The sequence below is a fragment of the Eleutherodactylus coqui genome, chromosome 2 (genome assembly GCF_035609145.1).
Source record: "Eleutherodactylus coqui strain aEleCoq1 chromosome 2, aEleCoq1.hap1, whole genome shotgun sequence".
In the NCBI taxonomy this organism is placed as follows: domain Eukaryota; kingdom Metazoa; phylum Chordata; class Amphibia; order Anura; family Eleutherodactylidae; genus Eleutherodactylus; species Eleutherodactylus coqui.
The window spans coordinates 211,947,328-211,963,522 of NC_089838.1; the positions used below are offsets into that span (position 1 = coordinate 211,947,328).

Genomic DNA, 16,195 nt, shown 5'->3' on the forward strand with positions numbered 1-16,195 from the left:
CGCAGAGACCCGCACTATCCACGCCATCGTTGGCCCGATGGCTCTGAACTGCGCATGTGCAGCTGTGCGCCAGCCGGCGCATCCACAGAGCAGAGAGAAGACTGGGGGGGGGGGGGGGGGCACTGCAGGGGCACAGGGTCGCATCCCGTTGCAAGGCTCTCGCAGTTGGAATCTGACCCGGCCGTCTGCATTCAGCTAGCAACAAAGGTGGGCCTGGTGGGCTTAGGCTTTAACATCTGTGGCAGTAATTCTGTTCCATTATAGAGACAGAAAATACTGAATATTAGCGGGGGTACAGATTTGTCACATGGACATGAACAGCACTTAGCAGGCCCATTGATTATAATCAGGACCATTTGGCTTCATGTTGGTTATGGGTTGGGTGCACACACTGATACAGAATCACCTGTTATATAAGCAGAATCGCCTTTCATTTTCCTCTGTTTTTTTTCCCTTCAGGAACCAATTAAATCTCGTGCTCCTCAGCTTCATCTGGAATATCGGTTTTACAAGCAACTAGGGAGTACAGGTAAATTATGTAAGCAAATTTTAGGTTCCAAATAGTTATTAACATAGTTAAAAAAAACTTTGCTAGTATCCTGAAGGTCTACGGGCTCTCACACAAGCATTTTCCGCAGGCGCATCTCTTGTGTGGGGAGCACACAGCCGTACGCTTTGCGTTGTGTACTGCTGTGTGCCAGCAAATCCCCATACACACTCTTGGCAAGTAATACGTGCAAGATAGTGTGTTGCGGTTTTTTAGGTTTTTTACACGCATTTTGCACGCTGTGAGGCACTATTATAAAGTAATGTACAGTTGTTTACCGCGTATTACGCACGCAAAACTTGCAAAAAATGCTGAGGGCGCCCTAAGGCGTTTGTTCTGTAAAAGTATACTCCCATCTGAGACACCTAGTGGCAAATGCAGTAGATAAACAAAAAATGTTTTTTTTTAGGCTGTATCCACACGGGCGACTTTATCATGCGATTTTTCTCGCTATGCGACAGTGCTACAAATCGCATGTATGTCGATCCCATGCTTTCCTATGGGTTCTTCCACACGAGCAATGATTTGCAATTTTTTTGTAACCCATGTTTCCCTATGGAGCTTTCCTTTCTGTTGCGTGATTTTCATGCGATGCAACTTTTACAGTAGGAAATTCTACTGTAAAAGCCCTAGCTGCAGGAAAGAAGAATGATGTACATATATACATACATCACCTTAGAAGCGCTGAAAGCCCAGCCGCATCTTCTTCCCAGTCCCTGGCACTGGTCTTCATGCTTTCTGGCCGGGGATTGAAAAATCCCTGCCTCTTGGAAGCACTGCGTCTGCTTGTGACGGTTAGCTAATCAGAGCCAGCACTTGATGAATGGCTGTGATTGGTTCATCGAACACTGACTCTGATTGGCTAAGCATCACAACACTCAGCCAATCAGGCGCAGCACTTCCAGGAGGCGGGGATTTACTGATATTGCTGCTGTTTTTTTCGCGTCGCTATCGTGTCGCCCATGTGGATGCGGCCTTAGGCTGGTTTCACAAAGGCTACAAAATCGCACGACTTTGTAGCGATGCGACATCGCTACAAAATGTATGTATGTGAAGCCCATGCTCTCCTATGGGTTCATTTTACATGAGCGATCCTTTGTAGCCTGCTCCGTTGCTAGACTACAAATCGTGGCATGCTCTATACAGCTGCGATTTGCTACGTTTTGTTATCTTATGGAGCCTCCTTGTTTCTTTGCATCGCATAAACTTGCCATTTTTAACATTAGAAAGTCCTATTAACGTTTTTGCTATAAAATCGCCCAATTTTATTCTGGGTAGCAGCGACGCGATGCTACACTTTTGCCAAGAGAGAGGCATCACTGGTGCTACAAAATTGTGTGTATATAGTGATATTGCAGCAATTTTTGTAGAGGCGATATTGCTGTCGCCCATGTGGAAGAGGCAATAGATGCAGGTCCCACCTCTTTACAACAGTGTGCCCCTATCCCACCTCCCCTCATTCCTCCGGCTGCCCCCATGTAGAGTTTGAGAGGTGATCTGGTTTTACGGAAACTGTTAAGGTCTTATTCACAGTCTACAAAATCGCACGACTTTGTAGCGCTGCAAAAACACATGTATGTGAAGCCCATGGTTTCGTGTGAATAGGGCCTAATTACCATGTGCTACAATGTTACAGTAACTTTGATGGAAGTGAATGGGACTTACTAATCCATGTAGGACAGCGAGTGAAAGTGCATCCCATAAGTTAAGGGAACGGAGTGGCACGCTTTGCTATGATTTTTACATAACTGTCACTTCTGTGAGAGTTGTATAAATGGCTTGGCACAGGATACACGGCTGTTTCGGTAAAAGCCAGCTTCTTCTCAGAGCCCGGATATGGTAACCAGCCAAACGAGATGAATTGGGACAGGGATGGGGCCAATAGGAAATAACTTTAAAGTCTCGGGGAAAAAAACTTTTTTTTAGGGAAATGCAGACCTTTCTGTAGTATCTCTCTAAGGCCTCATGTCCACGGGGCTGAACAGTTTACCTGTGCAGAATCCTACAGTGGAATCCACCCGGCCCGTAAACACGAGGCCAGAAAATAGTTGATTACTTTTTTAATTATACTCACCTGTCCGGACGCTGCGGGGCTCTCCTCCGTGTTGGCCAGATCTTCATTCCTCTGCACGGCGGTTGCACTCGCGACAATGGTGGTGTGCTGTCGTTTTTTGTTTTTTTTTCAACTCCTGCTTTCACACAGTGACAGCTGCATCTGTGCCGCGGATCCGGACAATTTCCATTGGCTTCAATAGAAGTTGCGGGAGCCAACTGTGCGGGAAAGCCGCACAAAAATGAAGCATGCTGCAGTTGTTTTCCCGCAGCATTGGGGAAAACAACATCCACAGGTATTACCTGCGGGTGTCCAATGACTATGGGCGTGGGGAGTCCCGCAGGGATTTAATCTATTTTTCCTGTGGATATTGGTCTTTAGGCCACTATGCATTTGAATCTAAGGTCCAAAGTCTTTACTAGTGTACTGTTTACATGGGGTCGAAGCGGAAGCTGCAGAAGTCTCTGCTCCAACTTCTGTGTAGCGGCCTGTGTTTGTAACTGCAAGCGTGGCTCTGTTTGAAATCCACACGAGCCGTCTCTGCAGTTACTAGACTCTAGGATCTGATAGGTTGGCTTGCATGTTAGACCTGGACGCATTCATCAGCCATCTGGTTGCCATAGCAACCCAATGACAATACACGATTGCATCGCACAGTGACAATGGGAGTCCCCTCCCTCTGACAACTGCTTACATACCACAGCTGCTATTGAGGGGTTAAGTCGGTGGGACTAAAGGATTCGTAACATTATTCAACCAACGGCGCTGTGGGAGGTCCTGTTTTTTGCAGGATGAGTTGTAGTTTCCTTTGGTTACCGTGTGATAAAAATGTTCATTCTATTCTGTGGGTCACTGCAATTACAGCAATACCAAATTTATAGTTGGTTTTACTACTTTTTCCTTTTTTTTGTCAGCGTCTTATTCCATCAGTTGGTCTGTGTGAAGACTTGCTTCTGTGTTGTTTTTGTTGTGGCGCAAGCTGTAGTTTTTATTAGTACCATTTTTTTAAAAATTCGATTTAAATTAATGATTTTAAATAAGTGAATTGTAGGTTGTCCAGGACCTTCACAAGACCATCAGTGTGTTCTGCTTTTGATCTGGATCGTGTGGCTTGCAGATTAGACATGCTCAGTGTGACACATTACCTGTTTAAATAATAAAAGCGATCCTGCTTTGAGTAGGATTACAGGTTTTTTCCTCCTACAGCAGGTAGTTGGGTGCATAGAAGAGGTTGATGTACTTGTAATTGTTTTGTTTTCTTCCCATGACTTGCATATGCTTGTTTTGCAGCTGATGGACTTCCCCAGGTTTTCTACTTTGGCCCGTGTGGAAAGTACAATGCCATGGTACTGGAGCTTCTAGGTCCAAGCTTAGAAGACTTGTTTGACCTGTGTGACAGGACATTTACCTTGAAGACTGTGCTCATGATAGCAATTCAGCTGGTAAGCAGGTCTTTGCTACTATCACTGCTCAACACACTTCTGACAACCCATGGTCCCATCTTCTAATGGAATGCGAAGGAGAAGTTGAACTAAAATTGGTTTAACTCCCCAGGCTTTCCATTTTAGACTTATTAGGGGCCAATCTCCCCTACTGGCTAGAGGATGGTCAGAGAGGAGGACAGAAGCCAAATGGATACCTGATGAAACGTGTAGATACAGTACCTAACTTTTTTGTTTATCTTAAAGGGACATTAAACTTGGTAATGAATAATAAGCAAACTATTTAACTATTTGTCAGCTTTTCCTCTGAAATTTTGAGTGTTGCAAACTATTTTGCAAAAATTAGTCAGCGTAAGGCTTGATGTCCAGGAGGCACGCATGGTTTCCAAGTTAACGCAGATCCATGGCACGTCCACAGTGCCGACTGCGGTGTGCCACGGATCGTACGGCTTCTGTTGACTTAATGGACACTGGGCCAATGATTTTTTTAAAAACTTTTTTGGTCCTTTCTATTTACAAATGGAAAAGAGGCATTTACTGCTGGGGTAAGCTGCCTCCCAGCCAGAGTCAAAGCAAAATGTTTCATTTCCCAGGGCTTCAAATTGCATTGTACTAGAATTTTTTTTACTGGAGGACTTCTCTTCTCCTAAAATTTATGCCTATCTTAGTAAATATTTGTATTAATGAAATAAATTTGGATCATGTTTGCTAAATAGTGAGTTATGCACTTCCCACTGTGTTTCCTCCTAGAATTTAATTGGTAAACTGATAAGTGGATGTTATCAGTTGTAGTCCTACACAGTCTGGTGCTGCCCGGTAATCTCTGGTTGGCTAGGGACATGCAAGGGGATTGTTAAAGGGAACCTGTCATGTCCTTTGTGCTAACCTCAATGAGGACAGCATAAAGTAATGTCAGACAGGCTGAGTTCACGGGTCTGTCCCTTAAGGGATAAAGCGCAGTGGTTTTTAAGAACTTCATTCTTGCAGAGAGCTGCAGGAACAAGTTGTGAGTCCAGTTTATTTAGGAGGCCTTGCTAGCCTCGCCCATCTGCCCTGATTAGCTTCTTGGCTATCACACTGCATGCTAAAAAACAAACAGCCAATCATAGAGAATGGGCGGGGCTAGCAGCACCTCATGAATAATAGACTCCTTTCTTGCTGGCAGCTGCAGGAACAAGCTATAAGTTCTTAAAAAGCACTACACATTACCCCACTGAAATCAGGATGTCTGTTACTACTTTGTTGATTTCTGTGAGGTCAGTGTTAAGTACATGGCAGGTTCCCTTTTTAATACTTGTCAATTATGGCATAAATATTCAACAGAAATAACAGCAGAGCTGCACAACATAGTTATGAGAAAAGATGTATACCCCCATGAAGACATATCTGGAGCAATTATTTACTAATGTGGACATGTTGGGAGATGTGACTGGTTTTCTTTAAATTTAAGTATTATGTATTTTAAGACTGATTGTGCTTGAGATGACATGGAAATTATAGAGATCAGAATTGCATGCACTGTTCTGTTAAAAAAAAAAAAATTCTCCCTTTTTTTTGTTTTAACATTTATTCATTTTCAGAGCTGCACAAAGCATTAGTTTTACAATGATGATGTGCTAAATAGTAACTATTTACAACCAATAGGGGAAGTGGGGGTCGGACGGCCTCCACTGACTTCAATAGAGGCCGTCCATGTTGAGTTTGCAGCAAAATAAAGCATGCTGCAATTGTTTTCCTCCGCTCACGGAATACGCAATTCGATTCTGCGAGTGTGAAGCAGAAAGCGATTATACATATCTTTTCAATGCATGGGATTTACTGCGGACGTCGACCGCAGATTCCGCAATGGAAGTCTGTGTGAGACCGGCCTTACTCTGTGACGGACAGGCCCCCTCTTGGATTGGCTCACCTGGCTTTGTTTTTTATTGCTTGTGAAAGGTGACAAATTTTTAATTTCAATTTTGTCAATGCTTTTAGTAATTGCATTTTGTTTTAAATTCCTCAGATCTCAAGGATGGAATATGTTCATTCTAAGAACCTCATTTACAGAGATGTTAAGCCTGAAAACTTCTTAATTGGTCGCCAAGGGAATAAGAAAGAACATGTTATACACATCATTGACTTTGGACTGGCTAAGGAATACATAGACCCAGAAACCAAAAAGCACATACCTTATCGGGAACACAAGAGCTTAACTGGAACAGCCAGATACATGTCCATAAACACCCACTTAGGAAAAGGTGTGCATGTGTTTTTATCACTATCTTTTATGCTGCTTTCCAATAGGTGGCGCTGTGGAGGTATTATTCCATCTCCCGTATTTGTTTTTTTTATGCATTTATGAAAACCTCTTAAGAAAACATTTCACACAAGGCAGATTTGTTGCAAAAACTTCTGTCTGCCTCATTCATCTGAATGAGGCTTGCAGAAATCCTGCACGTTCTACAGAAGAAATCCCATTCAGATCTGTGGAATTTTCAGTTGCTGAAATTCCTGCAATATATCTGCTGGGCTTTATAGCCAACCTGTGTCATACAGTCTGGTTTCTAAGGATACCAGCCTTACTGCGAAACCCTTTATACGGAGCCAACCCCCTCAGAATGCCACCCATAAGATGAACATCTGATCGCCACAGTCCCTCCTTCCAGCATTCACCTGTAGTGCTGAACTACTTTTGCTCAGTAATATGCTCCATCTAAAGATATATATATTTTTTTCCAAATGGCATCTTATCCCCTAGCCACAGGACACAGCTCAGAGCATTCAGTAATGGATGCTGCAGCACTTGCGCATGTGTATGGCAGCCCCTTTTGTTTCAGTGTGACATAACAGCTTTGTTGCTCCCGTTGAAATGAATGAAGTGGTGGTATGCAGGTGTGACCTCTGCTGCATCTATTACTGAATGCTTTGAATCTTTCTTGCAGGTCCCAGTGGTCAGACCCTACCAATTAGCAAGTTATTCCCTGTTCTGTATACAGGGATAATCTGTTCTGTAAAAACGTCTTCTTCTTAAGCCTTTTTTAAATTGACAGGTTCACTAAAAGTAAAGTGGATCTGTCATGAGACTATGCTTCCAGGTCTGCTCTCTTATTGCACAAAATGGCTCATAAAGTATTAGAAGAAATCAAAAAATACACATTATTGAATCTGGTTTTATCATGCCCTAGTCTCTCCTTTCATACATGGCACATTAAAGGCGTTGTCTGAGTTTAGGCAAACCCCGGTCACCTGTTATAAAATTACAAATCGGCAGTAATTCACTATCCTTGGCAGCTTCAGTTTGTTTGTAGACGGGCTCAGCCTGCCAAGTGATGTCACAGGTAGACCAGAGCCGGCGGGTGAATGGGGAGAGGTGAGGAACTGCTCGTATGTTATTTTAATGCATTTTGGATCTGTTGACAGGAGTTCCCATAACTCAGACAACCCCTTTAATCACTGTGAGGAGGTCAGGAGGAGCATTCTCCTCATGAATACGCTTGACTCAACTGTGTCCAGCCTATTCTTGAATTACTTCCATTAGCCAAACGGCACAATATTTTATGTGCTTTTTTTTTTTTTTTTTTTTTCGCAAATGGCATAGTGGACTTGCCCCCATAATGCACTGCCCTTACATAGGACTGCATAGTCTGATAAGCTACTTTTTAGTTAGGGATCTTTTTTTTTTCCTCTTTAAATTGGTGCAATGAAGTAAAACATGAGCTATGTATTGTTCTACTGCTTGAGTAGAGAGCTAGGCTGGAGATCAATTGCTGGGTTTGATAATGGTCCCTACACACAAGGACATCCACTGTCCTCATACAGTATTCATCACTGGACATTAACTCGACAAGTGCTTTGTTACCGGCATTCTCTGTTGCACAATTGAGCTGAAAGCTTCCTTTCGACATTACTTTATTTAGTTTTACGATTGGACAGAATGTTGCGAGTCGTTTTGGGACAGCTGCTGCATTTGCTTCACAGCTTAATGAGGAAATGATTTTTCTGTATAGCACACAAGCTTATACTACTTGATGGCCAAAAACTGATCAAGCCGTTTCTGGGGAGTAACGATTACGATGAAGCTAATTATGTGTTTTTGGAGTAGTAGGTTGGACTGCAGTAGTCCCCAGTGTCTTTCAGCCTCTCTAACCACCTAGTGTTATGTAATGTGGTATTATGGTTTTTGTAAATCTTGTTAGTTTTCCAGTATACCTTCAGTTCCTCACTGCTTTCAAGGTTTCTGCTTGCAGCCATTCAGTGGGAACCATCATGGTTTTACAGTGGCTAAAAATTTATTGGCGGATTTGTTACGGTATGTACAGTAGCAAATCAAGAACCTGCATGGTCCTCCTGACCAAGGCATATTACTGCCCACTGTAAGTGATAGACACATAATACGCCTATGAATGTCATGGCTATCTGATGGATTGTCATACTGTGCCTGTCGGTGACCAGGAGGTAATATAACCAATGACTTTCCATTCCCATTATAATGTATAATCTGTCAAAGAAAAAAACTACCAAGAAAATTACCGATGGCTGTTCGCCCCTTCTGTTCGAGAAAAGTAGAGTATTTCTCTTTTGTAAAGAATGTGCCAAACCTCATTCTGTATCTAAAGGCCCCCATACACCTTCAATTACAGTTCTGTTGAAATCTGTTGGCTTGGACAAGACCCGTAATTTGTATTGGGGGCCTTCTAACATCATTTGTCTGGAAAATTAAGTATTGGGTATGTTGAAATGTTAACCCCTGTAGAGATAAGCCGCTACCTGCACTCTGTGGCTTTCTCCTTTTGTCCTTGCATGAAAAAAACTGAATGCTCGGTCAAAATGAGTGTGCGGACATGGGAAAAGGGCTATCGTCTGCGCATTTAGCCGCCGACTAATGAAGGTGTAGGGGTACCTTCAGTTTCCGGATCTCTTGTGACTATAACACAGCTGGTAGGATTATTGGGTTAACTGCAGTTCTGTCTTTAGGGTTCTGAGTAGTTGGCCACAAGCCTGTGATGGTTTCTCTGCAGTGTTTGAAGTCCAATGACAGCTGTTTAATAAGTATGTGTTTTGCCATTGATTACAGTATGAGGTTGTGATTGGCTGTTGGCTATGGAGATTGCATTGTTAAACCTCTTATTATTCTCTGTTGCTTGCTGTTTGACAGTCTGTAGAGGAACATTGCATAATGGCACTATTTCTATGGCAACTACAGTGTAAAATGTTGTTATATCAGTGCTATTACAATGCTGTGCTTTATTCTCACCTCCGCTCCCTCACCACTTCAATGGAAATCTTTTCATTTACATAAATGAATACAGAAAGTTTTTTTCTTTTGGATGTATGGATTTAAAATCTGAGATGGTAACAAACCAGTCTTGATTTAGCATGCTAAATTTACTTTTTAGTAACTTTTTACCCCAGTTTGTGACTGAGTTTTATAGTTATTGGTCCTGTTTATTTAAACAAGAACTGCATTAGGCCAGTCTTGCACAGGCGTTTTTAATGCACCCCATCATTGCAATGGGTGATGCAGTTCGTTAACTGCAATGCACTAAAATACAACATACAAGGTTCGTTTAGCAAGGCGTTTCAAACACTAAACGCCCGGTGTGAAAGCTGCCTAAGTGTTATGTTGAATAGCTTATGAATACAGGTCAGTAACGCAACTTTTTTGGTTTAGTGTTACATGAATAGCCTAATGTAGTAAAGATTATATTAGGACAGTGTGTATATATGTATATTTTTTAAGTATACAAATACAAAGGTTACAAATGTTGAGTTGAAGAAATCCCATTAACTTTGACAGAAGCTAAGAAGCGTAACCCTAGCAGCCAAAAACAAATAAGCTTAGTTTAAAAAAGGGTAGAGAAAAGTTGACGTTTCAAAATTGTTTTGTGTGAACCGTTGCACTAACACACAAACTATAAAACTATTTCAAGAAACTGGAACAGTTAAGACAGCACCTTGAGCCAACAGACCATGAAAAATAAGTCAGAAGCTAGTACTTAAAGCTGCAAGGCTCCAAGTGCAATCCATTTTATACTGCTTCTAAAGTTGAAAATAAATTGGGTCTCAAACCTTAGAAACGGGATAGTTGGCTGTTCAGGCAAATTTTTTTTGTTTTGTTTCACTTCAAGCATTTAAGAAAGCACTCAATTCTAAAGTTTCAGAAAACTCGCTTGATTGGGGTTTGCCAAGAAGCATGTTGAGTGGACTGTTACTCTGTTGTTCAGCGAGTTTGTTGGGTATTTCAAACCAACAGTAAAACGTGGTAAAAATGGGATGTTGCAGGGTTGTTTTTCACATAACTGTCCTAGTCCGTTAATGTACATAATAGTCTGACAGACTTATTATTTGGAAGGATGTTAGAATACACATGTGCTATTTACTAACTAACACCCTCCCCCCCCCCCCCCTTCGGGAATTCGCTCATGCACAGTGGAGAGGTGCCCTCTGACAGCAGTCAGGATGGGCCGCATCTCCACTGCATATGCGCAGAACTCTGACTTCAGCCAGGACGGATGGGCCGCCTACACCAAGCACTGCTTGTGACGTGTTTGCTGTGGGCGGCCCGTCCGTTCACCTTGGAAGTGGCTGACGGACGAAGCAGAGCACGAAGAGGTCATTTTGACCGCTCCTGCTCTGCTTCTAAAAGCCACCGAAGAAGATGCCCGATGGAGGGGACATGCCTGGCGATCGATCCTGGCCAGGCAAGGTGAGGAAAAATTTATTTATTTTTCGGGTCAGAACCCCTTTAAGTTTTATATCGGATTAAAATGTTAAAGGGAACCTAGCATGTACTTTATGCTGTCCTCACATTTTAGCAATATGTGACTTATGGGGATATGCGCAGTGGTTTTTAAGAACTTGAAGTATATTTCTGTATGCTTCTGCAGCTCCCAGTACGAGTCCAGTGTGTTAGAGGTGCTGCTCGCCCTGGCCCATCCGCCCTAACTGACAGTCTTCTAGCTATTGCACTGCATACTCGCCACTAGTTACTCACACAGAACGTTTAGAGGGCAGATCACTGTTGAATATCACTCACTGCTCACTTGGTGCTTCACATTCTATGTGCAATACTGAGTGTGGAGCGTTTACACACAGTGAGAAGTGAGCGAACCAGCAATTGACTTTATGCTGTTTGAAAGTAAGCGACAAACGGAAAAATCTACAAATGGTGCCCAGTGGTTTCGCATTTAGACTTCATTGCACGTTTTCGTTCATTTGAACACATTTTGTGTGATGATTGTCATCCCGTGTAAATGGACCTTAAGTCAGTTTCCAGATTTGAACTCAATAGAACACTTGAAAATATCTGGCAAAACTTGGCCTGCACTACCAGCTAAGTCTTATGTTTAATTAATTGATTCAGTACCATTCAGTTATTGTAGATTATAATTAAAATTGCAGACTAATGTTCTTGTTAAAATATATAATTATGTGGTTTCATATCTGCGGCAGGGATTTGGTCTTCCCTGCTCTGCTTGGGGAGCAGGATAAGGGGGGGGGGATCCTTTGGCTTAACGGATCCGTCTTATGACTTGACCGAACAATGCCCAACAGACCCCATTGACTGTAATGGGGTTCGTTCGGTTTCCAGTATTTTGCGCAGCATCGGCTTTTTTTTATTGCTTTTTGTTCTATTAATTGTAGCCCTCATGTTAGTATATTATGTATGAGATGTTTATGTTTACAGACACTTTACAATATTTTGTTTTTTAACCCATGTATCTCAGAAGCTTTGTGTTCAGAACCAGCTACAATATTAATGTATAGATATACATTATATATACACTAATATGTATATAATTTTCTTTTATTTACTAAGAGCAAAGTCGAAGAGATGACCTAGAGGCATTAGGACATATGTTTATGTACTTCTTACGAGGTAGCCTTCCATGGCAAGGCCTAAAGGTAAGGATTTTTTTTTTCCTGCTTTTAGGAACTGTTAGTGTATCTAACTTTTCAGAATATGCTGCTTTGTGTACTTGAGGAATAGCCCTATTTCTGCCCATTATGTGACCTGTATCCTGTATGTTCCCCTATTTCAGTGTGTAAATCTGATTCCCAGTCCTCTCAGTAATGGTGGCTGCTGTGCTGTATTCTATAGACTGAACACAGAGAACTGCAGATCCTGCTTTCTAAATGTCTTAACACGCACTAGATCATTTAGTACGGAGTACAGCAAGAGAACAGATGGGATTTCTGTAGCTGAAACACAATAAATAGTGACTTACTATTAGCTTGCATGCAGTATCAGTGTGAGTCCTTCCTCTCTGCTTGCTATACAATGGGTACCATGACTTATTCCCCTCCCCTATATGCTAACATCTGTCAATCAATTGAGCAGGCAGGCAGTAGACGGCAAGCTAGTAAGAAGGAAGACAGCACTTTAGAGTGACTTTTCTTGTAGAGAATATAATTAGGTAAATGGCCAACAGCTTACACCAGCCCTGCTAAGTGTTAGGTATTTGCTTTGTGCACAGATGCACAACGGCAAAAGAACAGTTCACAAGGTTGATATAATAGTTATGCTGCCTCCAATTTTTCTCTTTTGATGTCTACATGCAAATGAGTTGGTGATAGGGTTAAGGCCCATTTAGACCCAACGATTCTCTCTCAAAAATTGCTCAAAGCTGTCTTAAGCGAGAATCGTTGGGTCTAACTGCACAGACGTTGTGCAGTTTTCGGTAATCAGTGCCGCGCACTGAGTTCTCAGCGTGATACCGCTGATACTACTGTTTCAGCTGGTATCCTACTCAGAACACAGCGGTAATATGAAGAGGACAGCGCCCCAGCTATATTCTGCACACCCAGCACGGAGCTCACAGCTGTATATCAGCTGTGCGGTCTGTGAACACATCAGGAGTATAGGATGCCAGCACCCCCACAGTGATTTCTGGGGAAGGGCTTTAATTATAAGCCCTTCCCTGAAAATCACCTATAGCAGGTGAAAAAAAAAATATATGTATACTCACCTGTCCACCACTGCTGGGGCTCAGCCGCGTGTAGTCTCGTCTTCTCCCTACACCGCTCTGAAGTTCTTTCATCAGGTGGGGATTTAAAATCCCCGCCTGCTGAAAGACCTGTATCTGATTGGCTGAGCACTCAGCCACTCACAGGCAGGGCCCAGCCATTCAATGAATGACAGCAGAGCACTGCCTGTGATTGGTCATAGCGCTCAGCCAATCGCAGGCAGCGCTTGGCCATTCACTGAATTCAGCGAAAGGACTTCAGAGCAGTGCAGGTGAAGACGTGGCAGCAGCGAGGTGAGTATATATCTTTTCCCTATTTTTTTTTTTTTTTACACCAGCTAGAGATGATTTTTCAGGGAAGGGCTTATATTTAAAGCCCTTCCTCGAAAAATCACTGCGGGGGTGCCTGTGTTCGGTATACCCTGCTCGGAGCGCTTAGCTGTATACAAGCTTTGCGCTCTGAAAAGACAACAGCTGTATGCTGAGATAGCGGTCCTGCTTGTCTTCTGCATACAGCGTGACCCTTCATTTACACACTTATGCAACGTGAACGCTCAAAACTGTCACTCAAACTGCCGTTTGAGCGAATCTTGAGTGAACATCTTGCTGTGTAAATGCACACAACGATAATTGCTCAAGATGTCTTTTCAGCAGTAATCGTTGTCTAAACGACGCATTTTTTATTTTTTTTTTTTTTGCTTTCTCCAGGTGGATTTCTAGAGAACCTATATTTTACATAATGGTTTGCGATCCATGTAATCTAATGGTGTGGATTTGCCCTATGGGCGTTTCCACTCTTTTGTGATAGCAAATCTCTTTATAGTAACAGTTTCCCTTTAATAAAGTGTGTTCATGTGTCTGGTCCTTTCCAAACTTTTTACTGTAGTTTTGTAGTTTTTGTGGCCTTATATTTGAGCTCTACTTTCTATTATTGACTTTTATCTATGGTGAATGACTTGAAAACTTAGAAGCAACACTCCGTTTTCTCCAGTCCCGAATTACCTCTGTTACTCAACAGGTGCTATAGCATGATAAAGTTATGGAAGTAGCAGGTTCTACATGCTTAAATGTCAGCTAATGGCAACATTCCAGTTTCTATTCACGTAGTCAGACAGCTGGAATTGTAACCTGTGTTCTTAGAAATGTCCTAGCAGAACAGCCTAAAATAAAGAGGCACTTCAGTCTTCTGGCTTGTAGGTCACAAAATTTAAACATTTTGGCTCTGGTTTAGCTTTTTACATAATTATAGTACTGCATAATATATTTATATCTCAAATAGTTTTCATTTAGATGGCCCACTTACAGCGCTCGCATGTTTGCTCGTGAGGTCAACCATGTAATGGGACACAGTTATGCAGCTTGCTATGCTATTGTTCGTTTGTTTATGGCACATCAATTAACACAACCAAATTTAATCAGACTTCCAACCAAATTGCTTATCTGAATAAAAACCTTTTTAAATAGGATAATGTAACGGACTGCATGTATGACTGACTTATCATTCCAAACTTGCAGGCAGATACGCTTAAGGAGCGCTATCAGAAGATTGGGGACACAAAACGTAACACTCCCGTAGAAGTCCTCTGTGAGAATTTCCCAGGTGAGAACATTTGATTCCATTCTGTATACTGTCTGCCAGCTGAATAGCAACTAATCTGGAACATGAAGAGCGGCCAAAGGCTATGACTGAGCATATCGGGGCATATGTTTAGCTCAGAAAGTTGCTTGTGGCTTTTAAAGGGACACCTTTGTGGAAAAATGTTTTTCATTCATTATGTAACCCTTTCCCAGTATATTTAAATCAGCTAGTATTGCCTTGGTTAGTTGCTTTATATCTGAAATTCCTGGCCTCCTCCTCCTCAGGCAGTCATGTGGTCTCAATTCTGACCAGCTCAGATTTACTTGGGTTTATACATTCTCAAACTGATCAGTTTCCCAGTCAGTGTAACTCCCAGTCTATTAAATGGAGTGTACCACTCGTGCTCTTCAGAGGGGGATACAGACACTACTATCAGTTACTGCTGATCACACAACTCCTGTCATACAACTACAATAGAGGAGATCATAGCTCATACTCATGACTGTATACTTATGGTCTGTAGCTTAATTAGGTAAATACAGAATGTTATGGCAGTGTTTTCCCTGCAGCAGAGAGTACGAACTCTAGCTGCTCATGTAATGCTGGGCTGATGTATCATAGGATTGATGGCACAAAGCAGTGAAAGTGGAAGATAAAATCTCAGCATAAAGATGGTGTCTGATAAGTATTAGACAGGAGGTAGCACTGGAAGTAATTGCAATCTAAAGAGGAGATCACCACAGTGTGACAGGTAAGGGGTGCAGGAATGGGAAAAAAAACTTTGCAGGAAGAAATCTACATAGCAAATAGAATTTCTTGTCCTCTTCTGCACTGACTTTTTTCACATTTTTAGATGCCCCTCTAAATTTTGCATTTATATCTGGAAATGCTTCCTGGACATGAGATAAATATCTATATGTTTCCCTGAAAATAAGACGGTGTCTTATATTAACTTTTGCGCAAAGATTTAACTGTTACATGTATAGCTGCCAGGACACTATTTATATTGACTTTTTTAATTAACTAAGCAGGGCTTAATTTTGGAGTAGGGCTTATATTTCAAGCACCCTCAAATCTTGAAAAATCATTTTGCAATCTCAAAAATCCTGGAAAACCATGCTTGGTCTTATTTTCGGGGAAACAGGGTTATATATATTATATTATCACTACAAGAGTGTTGTGCAAAAAAAGATTGGGAGCCCAGTGTGGCGTCTAAGTGATAGATGTGAGTAAAACAATGTGAGCAGAGCTTATAAGGGCTTCTGGACAGTGAGGCGAACCTTTTATCACACAGAATTAGGCCGGTTTCACATCTGCTTTGGAACATCTGGTCGAAGGGTCCGTTACAGATCTGGCACAAAATACCGGAAGAAAAAGTGCTGCATGCACAGGCTGAGCAGAACGTGAACGGATTCCATTATAGTCAATGGTGTCCGTTCTGCGCTGTTCGGTTCCATCATAAGACTAAGCTGTTTGGCTGCGGGGATTCCCTGCAGATGTGAAACCACCCTAAATGTTATCAGACTGATCCTTTTGATTTTTTTTTCTTTCTTTGTTGTGGCATTACTACTGATGACCATGTTCGGTTCTATTTTGTTAACCACACATTTTGATGATTTTGTTTTT

General features: G+C 42.0%; 1 protein-coding gene across 4 annotated transcripts in view; it reads left to right on the forward strand.

Moving 5' to 3' along the window:
• Positions 1–16,195, forward strand: part of CSNK1G1 (casein kinase 1 gamma 1) — a 57,943-nt gene that overhangs the window by 26,847 nt on the left and 14,901 nt on the right. For 2 of the 4 annotated variants that reach the window (XM_066592426.1, XM_066592428.1), the window contains exons 5-9: positions 460–538; positions 3,891–4,042; positions 6,048–6,282; positions 11,844–11,929; positions 14,506–14,590. In XM_066592426.1, coding sequence (XP_066448523.1) covers positions 460–538; positions 3,891–4,042; positions 6,048–6,282; positions 11,844–11,929; positions 14,506–14,590 — 637 coding nt within the window. The remainder of the gene's footprint in view (positions 1–459; positions 539–3,890; positions 4,043–6,047; positions 6,283–11,843; positions 11,930–14,505; positions 14,591–16,195) is intronic. The other 2 variants (XM_066592427.1, XM_066592429.1) reach the window with 1 other exon arrangement.